At 38.4% G+C, this 14,052-nt stretch overlaps 1 protein-coding gene across 5 annotated transcripts in view; it reads right to left on the bottom strand.

Annotated features, from left to right (window-relative positions):
• PTBP2 (polypyrimidine tract binding protein 2) overlaps window positions 1-3,071 on the bottom strand; it is an 82,462-nt gene extending 79,391 nt beyond the window's left edge. For 3 of the 5 annotated variants that reach the window (XM_060090163.1, XM_060090164.1, XM_060090165.1), the window contains exons 1-2: window positions 2,706-2,788; window positions 999-1,029 (exon numbers count right to left, since the gene is read on the bottom strand). In XM_060090163.1, coding sequence (XP_059946146.1) covers window positions 999-1,029; window positions 2,706-2,713 — 39 coding nt within the window. In that variant the 5' untranslated portion in view covers window positions 2,714-2,788. Of the gene's footprint in view, window positions 1-998; window positions 1,030-1,777; window positions 1,821-2,705 lie in introns of those variants that run through there. The other 2 variants (XM_060090167.1, XM_060090166.1) reach the window with 2 other exon arrangements.
• Window positions 3,072-14,052: the final 10,981 nt, after the last annotated feature.

The raw sequence follows: 14,052 nt of genomic DNA, 5'->3' as shown, positions 1-14,052 counted from the left end.
TTTACTAGATACAGAGGACAGAAAATAAGCAAAACACAAAATATCTCCAAAAGAGTTCTGAATAATATCACACTGTTATGGATGAAATTTTAAGAATTCCAAAAATTATTTGGAACAGTCAGCATAACTGGACTAAGCACACAGCCTCTCAAGACCACTCACACTTGAAGGGGGGAAATGTCATTGCATCCAACAAGTATCTTAGTACTAGGCTTAGAAGGTGTTGTCAGGCTTGGAAAATTGAAGATTTAAGACAAGAACCATGCCCTAACAGGGCAGAAAGGCTTACAAACAAAAATTTATAATACATCACAATGTTAAAATATGCAAGGATTCAAGGAAATGAAAGGCCTAAGCACTAGAAGTAAGGTTTAAAGTATGAGTAGTTTTCCTGGCCATAGTGAGTGAGGAAAGATTCCAAACAATCTCTACCATAAGGCCTATCTTTCTTTAACAGACACACAAACCAGCTTTGTAACTTCTGACTCAAATTTGAAGCTAACTGCCTAAATAAGTTTCTTTTCTCTTTAAAGATCAAAGTTACTGATTTCTAATGAGGCCTATTATTGGCAAAATATTTTAATCTTCGTAAGACAAAAGCAGAGCGAAAAAAATCTTAGATTACTAAAATTATATGATTTAGGTCAAATCACTTATCTGTCCATTTAAAATCATCATTTCCTCTCAGAAAATTGGGTTATTTTCTATTCACAAGAAGCCATGTCTGAAAGCTTTTTTAATTCCTTGAACACCATTCATAACTATTTTAAAATGTTATTCTCAAAGACTGCCTTTCTAAAAAAAATTATGGTTGCTGTCTACTTAGATTAAAACTATTTATATAAACCAACTTTAAAAATTGAACAAAACACTTTACACTTGAATTTTATAAGCTGTATTATAGTTTTCAAAAGCCAACAGAAAGTTTCCACTAATGATGTAATATACTCAGTTGACTGAGGAATCCAGTTTTCATTAGTTTTAAACTTTTTTCCTACCTTCACGCCAACTGCAACTTCAGTGACAATTCTGTAATGAAAAAAAACAAGTTTCAACCTCTTGTTCTTCAAATGGTCATTGTTTGACTGAAACTTTTTAGGGGAGTTCATCATTCATGAATTTTCCACTCACAATGCAGACAGAAAACAAAGATGGTCAGTAGCACATAATCAACCTGGCTTTCTAGAAATGACTTTCAAAGGTGTGATGAAACTCACCACACTTTTGGTATTTTTTAACACTTCAAATAGCAAACTGAACAAAACCCCAAAGCCTATAATACCCCTTTACCCTTTGATTAGTAATTTAAAACTTAACTCTTTAGTAATGTTGATAGAAACAGGAAACATGAATTCCAGGGCAAATTTTGCCATCTATTTCCATATTGATCTGGGGGAAAGAGTGAACTTCTCTGGATTTGTTTCATCTGGAAAATAATCTCCAGAGAAACTCTAGGAAGATTCAAATTTTGTTAATCTGTTAACTTTTATGTGACCTGCACTTAGTTTCTTCACAAAATATCGAACTCCATATGCTTAAAATAAACTCACATTTTACTTCTGACCCTTCAAATACTGTCAGTGATTCCAATAAACGTACTTTTTAAGTGATACTGTTTTCCTATGCCCCCAAACGGGATGAATACGGCTATATTTTCGCCCTAAAGGGTGCCTCCTTTCTAACAATGAGTTAAATTATTAGAGAGTCTTTTCAGATGTGGAGCGTTAAGTACCAGGGAGACCCTGGTCCGTATCATTTCCCGAAGCCCTTGCCTCACCTCACTTAGCACTCTATCGCCAGCCTCAAAGATGCAGCACGGCTCTGGCTTTTTGGAGTTGTTTCTGTTTTTCCAGAAACTGGTCAAAGTAGCTGAAAAGATGGCCCTGTGTTGACTATCTACTCTTGTTTCTGCCATGGCTCTTGGCCTTTGCCCATGTGACTGATGTCGACCACAAACACTTCGTTTTTGAGATGATTTAATTGCCGGGCCCTTCTGCCAAGCTTGGAACGATCTTAGGCCACACAGAAAGGCGTTTTTTCAGCCTCCCGCCCCCACTAGCGGACTCCAGTGAAAACAAAGGAGTGTGACATCTGCCCTCCCCCTTCCTCCCGCCACCGCACGCCTCCCCGCCCCCCCTTCCCCCGCGGCTCCCACTCAGCCTTCCCGGGAGCTCCCGCCACCGGCATCTCCCCCAGCCGGGGCGGGCCGGGCGAAACCGGGGAGGCTTGGGACGGCTTGGGGGGGCCTAGGTGGGGGGGCCTCTCTCCTCTCCGCGGGGAGCCTCCCACGCAGGCCTCGCTCTCCGGCCGCTATACCCGCTCCCAGCCGCGCCGCTCGCCCGCGGTCCGGGTCCCAGGTTACGGATCGAAATGGCTCCTAGAGGGGGCAGGGCCGGGCGAGACGTCCTGGGACCCCCAGAGCCCATCCCCCGCTGCCCCGCCGGGGCCCGCTGCCTCTCCGGGGTCGTCGCCCCGCCGTCTCCCCAACGCCTGCCGTGTCCACGAGCCCGCTTTCTTCCCGTTTTCTCGACCAGAGCCCGCCAGGGGGAAGCCCAAGGAGGGGTGTGTGCGATGGGGCGGGGGTTGGGTAACTGCAGCCCAGCCCTGGGGAGGGACCGCCGGGGGGTTTCGGCCCGACCCCGGACCGGGCCGAAGGCGGGCCCCACTCCCCTCTCGCACACCTCCTCGCCGGCCTCGTTACCTACCCGTCCATTGCCGAACCGGACAAAGCTTCGCTCACAAGAACCGAGCCACGCAGCCGGCGAGACACACAAGCGGAGAGAAAATGGCGGCCAGGTCCCGACGGAAATTGCCGAAGGTGCCGGAGCGCACGGGGCAGCGCGCGGCAGCGGCGGCGGCGGAAAGAGCCGATCGCGCCGGCGCCCGGCTGCGGGCGGCGAGCGACGGGGCGCGGGGACGAGGGGGAGTGGGCGCCGCCGCCGTCGCCTCCTACGTGCTGCCGCGCGCATGAGGCCCTCCGCCCTCCGTCCTCCGCCCTCAGCGCCGTGGGCCGGGGCCTGCTGCCGTGCAGCGTGGCGTGCTCCGTTTCTTTTGTACGTTCCTCTCCGAAGTCCCTGTTGCCCTCCTAGGGCGCTGTGGGTGCGACACCGCCCAATCTTCCACACCCACTGCCTTGGACCTCGGGAGCGTGGTCACTGGACCGCAGGACTGCCCCCAGGCAGCCTCCACTTTTCCCTCCAAATCAGGCTGCAAGTTGGCTCCCCTCGACCTAGGGGGGCCAAGGAAAAACTGTTTTATAGCTTTTTTTTTTTCTATGCCATCTTTTATTTGCAGACCAATCCATCCTCTTTTAAAAAAAAAAAAAAAAAACACTTTACCCCATTAACCAAGACCACTGCTTAGTAAAAACAGTATTTCCAAAGCAAGTAGACATCATCAGATTGAAACATACTCTTTTGCTTCCAGACACTTGAAGTTCAAGTGAAGAAGGATGTGATTCTCACCTCACTCAGTTGATGATTAGTGGGGACCCGTAGGAAATATTCACAATACCTGGATGGAAAAGAACACAGGTTGAGCGATAAATTAAAGAGTTGGTACAAAAACTGGTACCAAGGGTAGGATCTACCATTTGGGGGCTTGAAAGAGCAAGTGGGGATGGGAGTGGTAGTTCCATCTTCACCACTGATTAGAGATGGAAGAAGCATTAAGAAAGTCTACTCAAATTGACTCCCTTTTCTTTTTTTTTTTTTTCTTTTTTTTTTTTTTTTGCGGTATGCGGGCCCCTCACTGTTGTGGCCTCCCCCGTTGCGGAGCACAGGCTCCGGACGCGCAGGCTCCGGACGCGCAGGCTCAGCGGCCATGGCTCACGGGCCCAGCCGCTCCGCGGCACATGGGATCCTCCCAGACCGGGGCACGAACCCGTATCCCCTGCATCGGCAGGCGGACTCCCAACCACTTGCGCCACCAGGGAGGCCCCCCTTTTCTATACAGTATCTCTCACGGTCTCCGTTTTATTTTTAATAGCATATTGGAAATTTCCTTTAAAATGTTTTTATCAGAGGCTCTACAACGTTTGAAAAGGCATCCATTTTGGAAAAATTTTTTCAGCGGGTAACTGCTTTGCCAGCAATTTTCTCTTTCCTCCACCCTTCCCCCCCAACCACAACACACACACACACACACACACACACACACACACACACACACACAAATATCCCTTGTCTCTCCAGTTACTCTCAATGCCTATTATGGGCTTTCCTGTATCTCCTGCATACAAACCTCTTATCCTTTTACTATTTGGAATTTCACTGTACTAAATGGTACTTTCTGTATGATTCATAAAATTATATTATTTTTAACTTGGGCAAACCTTATAGAGCATCTTGTCCAAACAGAACTATTCAAAGCACTCAAATGTTAAAAATTCTTGATTTGGTTCAGGGATTGGGATTCCTTAAAAAAACCAAAAACACCTATTCCCTACAATGCCTTCTTTGCCTTAATCATTGACTTATGATACATAAAGGGCCCATTATCAGTGCCATTAATAATCACTTTTCACATGTTTGTGGTTTTGTACATGTATTTTCACTCAACAATTAAATATGTAAGCTCCCAAAGGGCAGGAACTCTAGCATAATTCTTTGTATTCCCCACATTGACTCAATCATTGTTGATTGATTAGCTCTTGCTTTATCCTGGCAAAAACAAACTGTTCCATGGGGGGAAACCTGGCCTTAGGAGGCAAAAGAAAATATAATACTCACAAAAACATATTTTTTCTTTTTTTTTCTCTTAATAAAGCACAAGACTACAAACAAACAATAGTCAATATGCTTGCTTATTTAAACCCCACCACTTTCTAGAAAAGATTTAAGGTTCTTTACAAGTCAAGACACAAAAAGTGAAATATAAAAAGTGAAATAAGAAATAAAACAAAAGGACAAAATACAACATGGAGTCAGGAGTGAGGCTAATGCAACAATGTATATCACAAAAGCATGCTGATTAAAGACTGGGTTCAAATTTGAGCTCTTTTCATTTAGTAGCTGTGTGACACTAGACATGTTCATTAACCTCCAGGAATAAATTTCATTTACTGAAAATAATGGGATTTCCTTTCCTGAAAATGAAAATCGGATTAAAAATAGGGCCTTCATCCTAGGTGACTGTGAAACCTAAAAGCCATAATGTACATAAAGCACTTCTCTAGCTCAGTGATGGGTTACCGTAAATACTCAATAAAGGCTGCTATCATCAACCTTATTATTTTTGTTATTATTATTATTCAGTTGAGAAGGAACAGGTCACAAATTTGGCACTTGGATTTTTTAACTGCAACAATATTCATATAAATAAATCTATACAGAGACTTTCACAAAGGTTAAACATGTCACCACTAACATAATTAGATTGGCTGGTATCTAGTGGAATAAATCTGGGAAAATGTCATAGATAAATTTCTAAAACCTCATCCAAATCTAAATTTGTATGATTTTATGAGTTAACCATGGGGTAGATTATTAATCTCAACATTAGCAGATGGTCAACCTTTGTAATATATGACAAGATTATATTAGTGTTTATGGCTTTCTAACAAAATAAGGCAATAAAAAGTGAAGTGCCTGTACAGCATTATTTTCATACCCATATCGTTTTTCAGTATAATGATTTGTTCTTTCCCTTCTGAGTGGTAAATGTTTTGACCTTTTACAGAGATTTACACTTATGTGAACAATGATTAAACCTAAATTTCAGTGTATGCTAAGCCAAAATGAGCTCTAATACTGATGCAATAAAAATAGGAGATAGGATCGTTTTCATAATGTTCTGATTTTATTCCTAGCCTCACTTCTTGTCTGTTTATATTACTAAAGACTTCCTTTAACTTTTTTATGCTGCATTTTCTTCTTATGAGAAGAGGAAATAATCATAGGATCAATTAGATAATTCTGAGGGGTATATATTTTTGAATAATAGGTATAAATTCACAATGGAAAATATAAACTCAAAAAGTATAAAAGCATATATAATATGCCTGGAAATGGCAAACATAGAGAGACAGAAAGTAGATAAGTGGTTGCCTAGGGCTGGGAGTGGGGATGGGGAATAACTAAATAGACATAATTTTCTTTTTAGGCTAATGGAAATGTTCTAAAACTAAATTGTGGTGATAGTTGTAAATATGCTAAATATGATAAATTCATTGAATTATACACTTAATACTGATGATTTTCATAGTATGTAACTTGTATATCAATAAAGCTGTTTCAAAAAGAAGCAGCACATATTTTTAACTCCTGCTCTCCAGCTACTGAGGACCAATTTACTGTATATTCTTCCACATATATTCTAATGCATAAATTGGTTACATACATACATAGTTTTTAGTACAAAGTAGTAACCACAGTACACACTGTCCTGTAACTTATTTTTTTAACTTAAAAATATATCTTAGAGATCTGCCCTTATCTGCCCTTAGAAATATCTTATTCTTTATATATAGCTGTAAAATATTCCACCAAATAAGAGTCATGATTTATTTAACTAGATCTTATTGATGGACACTTAGGTTGCCTCCAATCTTGCTATTTACAAACAAATCTTTGATGAATATCCCTGTTTCTAAGTCATTTTTCACATGTGTGAATATATCTGCTGGATAGATACTATAAATTAAATTTCTGGGTAGAATGCATTTTTTATTTTAAAAGATGCTATCAAATTACCCTCCAGGTCCTTGAGTCCTTGCAGGAAAATATTACCAATTCTTATCATAAAAAAGCACTGATTTCTTTAATATACAAGGAGTTCCAAAAAATAAAAAAGTCAAAGGCCAACAACCAAATTTTAAATAATGGGTAAAACATATGAATAAAATATGAACAAACATTATAGAAAAGTAAAAACAAAAATGTTCAGCCTCACTTATAATAAGAGACATCCAAAGTAAAACTGTACTAAGATTCTCTTTTTCACCTGTCAATGCCCACCTCCCCCCTCCACCTTAGGCAAACCTTGCACAAATCTTCCTGAGTACTGAGAAGAAGGATTCCTTTCCAAATTATCAATGTGCAAAAATAGAATAAAGATACTTCTAGATACTCTAAATGTAGAAAAGTTTGTTCCCTATGTACTTTTTCTTTGAAATCTTCTGGAAGATATTTGTCCCAATGAAGGAATACATCAGTAAAGAAGATGTGGTACCCAGGAAACCGGAGATCAAACATATAAGAGAAGTAAATTAGATATCAATGAATTAAGGCCTAGGCCAACAGCTATACAGCCATATATCAGTCTTTGGGTTCCAATGCAATATGAGACCAGAGGGCTCCAGGAAACATGTCTCCAAGGAAAAACATGGAACTTATAGACCAAAAATGTCTGAATATATTGAGCAGAGTTTTATAGTACTGTTGGCAAACTTAAGGGAAAAAAATAATAAAAGATACATGGAAACTTTAAAAAAATTAACTTCAAGATAAATAAAGTTTTAAGGAGATATAACCATGTACACTCTGTGGATCAGTTATAAAAATAGTTGCATCTTCATAAAAATGTAAGCACTGAATATTAATAAAATTAAGATGTGAAACAATTTCATGGGAGGATGGAAAAAAAAGCAGGAATGTGTGCATATGTCTGTGTGATGGGAATACAAATTCTCCTATTCCTAAGTAGGAAGCCAATAGATAATGTCTAGAATTGATAGGTGGGAAAATGGCAGATGAACATATTAATCAGAAGCATGGAGGTAAATACCAGGAAAATCAGGAAAAAGAGCTTGAAGTTGTTGTTTCTGGAATATAATACTTAGGGAAAAGAAAAGGGTGAGACAGAAGAGTGTAGTTTGGGTTTGTTTATTTCATGATAAATCTTCCAGAACTATTTATTTTTTAAGCTTTGTGCATGTGTTACTTTGGTAAAAATAAATTTTACATTAAAAAAGAAAGGATTAGATGGCAGCAAACAAAGGACTGTTTTAGCACAAATATTGCTCTTTTGTATTCTGCAAAAGCGACTGCTTATCTACTTGTTCACTGAAAAAAGTTCAGCATAGCTGGCTGTCCTTCCTATACTGTGCATTTAATAAAGATTATTCTTGGAAGAGAACACAATAGTTTGAGTGGATCAGCAGTTTTTAGAATGATCATGCATAAAGAACTAAACTAGGATAATGAATGGAGAAAAGTAAAGAGAAAAGTAAAAGATGAAAAATATGCTAAATACAAAAGAAACAAACATCATTTTGCTTTATAATATCATAAATTATGAAATGCTATAAATGTATTATAAAATCCACATTATAATTTATTTGACTTTATGCAAATAACCACACAAATGATAACTGACAAGTGTTCTGCAAATAAAAATACAGCTTTTAAGCTCATTCTTGGAATAAGTAACTCTTCCAAACTAAATTCTTCTTTGATAACTTCACACAGAAAGAAACCAAATAAAAAATGGAACCCATCAGCATTTTCAAAATATATTTTAATATTTCTAGAGTATTCAAAGTAATTTGAATACATTTGCTCCTTAACACCGGGAATGAAAAACTGAGAAATGAGAGCTGAAAATCATTCAGGTTTGGTTAATTTTCTTAATTATTTTGCAAATAGATATTTCTGTTGGAGCATCGTCACTTCAGTCTATAATTCCCTCACCCCCATACCCATTTTCTACTAGAGAAATAAAGTATCTTTTTAAGAAAGGGGAAATGAATATGATTTTGTCCTTATTTAATATTTATGATGAAGTATTTTTACCAAATTTGCAAATGACAGATAACTTATATTAGGAAGATAGAATCAGCATTCAAAATGATACTGAAAGGAATGCAGCAGGAATATAAATGTAAAGTCTCCTATTTAGGTTTTTAAAGATCAGCTGCAAAATGCTCTACATATTAAGGGATACAGGGTTTGATGATACACCTTATAAAGAAATCATGAAGCATTGACCCAAAGCAGTTACAGTATTAGGATTTGTTAATGAAATAAAAGTATTCAATTAACCATATAATAGTTCCATTGTGTCCTACTCAAATTTTCCCCACAGATTATATTTAGTTAGAATATGCTAAAAAAAATAGCAGTTATACCAGGATAATTGTGGAGAGCAATATCGTTAGCAGCTCTATTCTCTTGTCGGGTAGCCATGCAATTTGGTCAGGGGTAAACCAACCAAAGTAATCTTCCCCCCCCCCTTCCATAGTGATAATTTCAGGTAATCCAGACCTAAGGCCAATCAGAGCATGGCACTCCCTTGAAACCAGGGGTTGGTTCAAGGGTGGTCTGTCAGCATGAAATTTACCATCATTTGATAATGGTAGTAATCATCATCTCTCTCTTGATGGACACAAACATGGAAGCATGTAGTTCTGATCATTGCTGGAAACCACACTAAAATCACAACAGAAGCCTACCTAAACATAAAGCCTACAGAAAGACAGAAGGAAACTCTTGCCTCCCAACAATCTATTTTTAATAGGAGCCAGGGAGATTCCTTTAAAATGTAAGCAAAACCATGTCACACCTCTGCTCAGAAACCTGAAATGGAGCTTGATTTCATTTTGAGTAAAAGGCAAGGTCCTTACAAAGGTTTATAAATCCTACATGATCTGGTCCCCTGCCCTCTCTCTGTCCTCATCTGAGATAGCTCTCTTTTTTTATATTCATTTCTTGCCGACATACTGGCCTTTGATGTTCCTAGAATATTCCAGGCACTGTCTCGCCTTAGGGTCTTCTCTTTAGCTGTTTCTCGGCTCTTCCCTCCAATATCCCCTTTCCCACTTCCTATGTACACCCCCAATAAAGTCTTCATCTTTAAGTCTTTATTGAAATCTCAGTGAAAGTTACCCTGATACAGCGACCTGCTACCCCACCCCCAATCTCAACCCCCTCTCCTTGTTCTACTTTTTTTTTTTTATTAAAAACACTTACCACGTTCTAACCTTCTATATATATATATATTTTAACATTTATTGTTTACCATCTGTCTCTCTCCATTGGAATATAAGCTCTAGAATGGCAGTTTGTTTGGGTCCTGACATACCTCGAATGCCTAGTACAAATGTCTGGCACATAGTGGGTGCTCCCTAATCGTTTGTTCAGGGATGAATGTGTAACTGAGCTGCTGGACCACCCACTTGCTGAAGACTGACTTTGGACTTGCCAGTGATGTGAGCAAAGGTGGTTCCTTTACTGCTTTATGCTTTGGAGTAAAAATATCTTTTTTAGACAACTGAAAGCAAACTAATTATTAAAATAGTGAAGGATGGGGGATTCTTACCAGAGAAAGAACGTTTGAAGGAGTTGGAGATGTTTACACTGGGGAAAACCAGTGAAGAACATGTGAGTTATCTTCTAATAAATAAAGGGCTTTCAAGTAAAAAGAGGAATTAGGCATATTATTTATTGTTCCACAAAGTATAATGGATTGAAGTTACAGAGATTTCAGCTCAATGTAAGAATGGACCTTCTAACAATAAAATTGCCTCACCCATGAATGAGCTGCCTCATGCTTTAGTCAGCTCTCTGTTATTATGAGTGTTTCAGCAGAGGCTGAATATAGCCATCAGTCAGAGAGCAGACAGAAGAGATCACTGCATTTGGCAGTGGATTGAATTCAGTGATTTTTTGAGTTCTTTTCTACTCTAGAATCAGGTCTGAAGTATTCTGATGTGCCATATTTGTATTGTGAGAGCCCAGTCCCTTTGGCCATAGCTGATTAGACCAGGAATGGGCAGCTTAGCAAACTGTATCAATTGGATCCTTCCATCTAGAAATTTAGAGATAGGAGAAAAGACTCTCAGCTGGTCTTCTTATGTGATTAGAAAGGTAACATCTGAACCCAGAAGTAATGGACAACCATATTCTACCATATGAGCTAATGAGCGGAGATAACTGGTCTGTAGAGGGAGTAAAAGAATGAAGCTGATGCAAAAAGAGAGCAAAACTTAATGAGAGTCTATACTGCCTGGCTATCAGGCTTTCCAGTTTCTATTCCAGTCATTCCTAAGGCCCAGTGGTTTTCCTACTCTTGAGCCTCTCTCCTTCCCTCTCTCTCTCCCTCCTTAAGCTAATAAGCTAGTCAAGTTCTTTCTGTTACTTACACCCAATAAACATTTATTTTTCTTTTAACCACTGTTTATCTGCATTTATAGGTTCTGGGGTAATAAAGGAAATCTACCATTTATATATAAAGGGTAAAGATAATATTCTTTCTACACATTAATTAGAACAACATACACTGTCAAAAAAAAAGTTGTATGACATTTTTTGCAATGCATTAGTTGCTTTACCTTTATCACCATCATATTAGTGCTTGACATAAAGTTCTTAAAAATGTGATAACAGTTCTAGAATGAGTATTTTGGAACTTTACAAATGTATTATGTATTTCAATTTGGGAACCTTTAAGCCATTCTTATGTCCTACTTACTTTGGGTGGTATTATCAATAGCATTTTCTGTTCCTGTCCTCAACTTAGCTTTTTTATTCTTTCAGATTTAGTTGTTGGTGGTACTGTGAAAATGATAAAATAGGTGTTAAAGACTAAACATTTTTTAAAAGCAGGCAGGCACATAAGTGCACCTAAGGGCAAGGGTGGGACAAAGGGTATTTTCATTGACACCGCCTGCCAATTACAAGGAGCAGTAACTACAAAGGATACTCCCTCCACCTCAGGGGCTGAGGTTGGGGGAAATTGTAGGGCTACATAAGAAAACAAGCATAACTTTTTTGCCAGGTCTCCACCATGTGAACCAGTCTCATAGATGTCAGATCTGCCCCCTGAGATGATCTCACCACTACTATTCTCCCCTGCCTCAGTGCATGGGAACAGAGGGAGAATACTGGCAAATGTTTCACAACTGGGAGAAAAGCTCTCACTGGTCATGTTTGTTGATTTGCATGACTTAAATTCTTCCTCCATGGCTGATTTCAAGCTACAAGCATGACTAAACATGGATTTGGGAAGAGGTGAGCAGAGTTGGCTGTTGAGAGTGTGTACAAGTGTCTCCAACACACCACTGATACAGGCCACCTTGCTGTATCTAGACTACACTGCCAAGCACATCAACCTCAGGCTGGGCTCACTGCTTTGAACATTCTTCTCTTGCACCTTTGCATGGTTTTCTCCCTTCAAATCTTGCTCAGAAGTGACCCCCTCCCTCAGAAAGACAAAATAGCAACTCTCTCCCATCACTCTATTCCCTTTCTTACTTCTTTTTTTCTTCTTAGGAATTAACAGTGTAACATTATATTGTATATCTAAATGTTTAATTGGTTATTATTTGTCTCATCTCTCAAAATGCAAACTATATGAGGGTAATAAATTTGCATTTTTTTTGTCCTTCGCTTCTCTCCCAACACTTAGAACAATACCTGGCACAAAGCAAATAGTCAATAAATCATTATGGAATGAATTAATGAATAGATTTTGTTAAATCAAATTGTAATCATCTCTCTATTGTACGTGCTTAGCACAGTGCCTGGACCAGAATTGACACTCAATAAAAATGTTTGAATATATGAATAAGTGATTAGATATATAAGACAAATGAGCTAAAGTGGGAAGTTAGAAGAAAGTTTACTTAGGAACATTATTATTTCTAGTGATCTGCCTGCACAACAGAAGGCAAATCTTTTCTTCCTTATCCTGTTTCATAGTTTAGAAGACTGAAATACAGAAAAACAATTTGACTTTACCTACCGATATAAAGTGTGTTGCATTTTTACAGGCTAGTAGTTCGATCCAGAATGAACATTTGGATTTGAACCAGGCTGAGATAATGGAAAGAATACTGGATCTGTAGTTCAGGAGAGCTGGCTCTTGTGTCAGTTGCCTAAACTGGGTATCACTTAACTTCTTTTCACTAAAAGAAATGTTGCGAAATGACATAACTAGAGGTGTACAGATTCTATGATCCAACTCAAAGATTCTAATCAGGTTACTTTATTTAAGAATATAGAGTTTTCAGTTCATGTTTGCATGAGGTGAACTATCCAGCTCAAACAAAAATAAGTTTCGATTCTAGAAGTTACCATTCATGTTGCTGGTGGTGAGCCAAAGTTATTTAACTAATGCAAGTTTAAATATAAATAAAATAGCTGACCACATGGAATAAGAGATATTCATTCATTCGTTAAACAAGTATGTATTCACACAACACATATTTATTTATTCATAAATATTTGTTTGACCATCCTATTTACTATTGTAAATTGTCCCCTAAGCACACCTGATCCTTTTCACCCTACTTTCATTTTTCATAACATCTTCCAATATAGTAAACGATTTCCTTATGTATTATGTTTATTTTTTATTGTCTTTCTTCCTCCCTCAACAGTCTCTCACCCTGGACACTCACAAGGGGAAGCTCTTACTTTGCTCATCAATATATCCCAAGCATTTAGGACAGTACCTGGCTCTATAAAATATTAATCTTATTAACAATAAATATTTGTTAAATGAATGAATTTACACTTTCTATGTTTCAGACACTGTTTTAGGGACTGGGAATAGAGTAGAGAACAAAACAGAGACTACTCTCAAGGAACTTACATTCCAGAGGAAGTGACAGTAAAAAAAATATATATATATATATATATATATATATATACATATATATACACATACACATATATACATGTATGCATACACATGTATACATACATATACATGTCAGGAGATGATAACTGCTATATAGAAAAATAGCAAGACAGGGTACAAAGAGGGTAATAAATGAGAATTGAGTGATATATTTCAAAAGGGAGGTTAGGGAAGGCCATTCTGATAAAGTAAGGTTTAAGCAGAGACTTAAAGAAGATAAAACAGTATGCAACTGCAGGTATAATACCCCATATGTAAATATATGGAAATATGTTGATTGTGGCTGTTCAAAATTTTTGAAAATTAAGTTATTTAACATATAACTTATCAAAAATTTACCATGTCTCAATCTCTGTGTGAGGTATTGAAGCCATAAGAATGAAAGCAAGCAAAGAAACAACACAACCAAACTGTCCTCAACCTCAAATAATTTGACTTCTGGTAGAGGGAAGAGATGGGAAAATCAATTAT

The sequence above is a fragment of the Mesoplodon densirostris genome, chromosome 2 (genome assembly GCF_025265405.1).
Source record: "Mesoplodon densirostris isolate mMesDen1 chromosome 2, mMesDen1 primary haplotype, whole genome shotgun sequence".
Classification (NCBI taxonomy): domain Eukaryota; kingdom Metazoa; phylum Chordata; class Mammalia; order Artiodactyla; family Ziphiidae; genus Mesoplodon; species Mesoplodon densirostris.
This window is presented reverse-complemented; position numbering and strand designations above follow the sequence as displayed.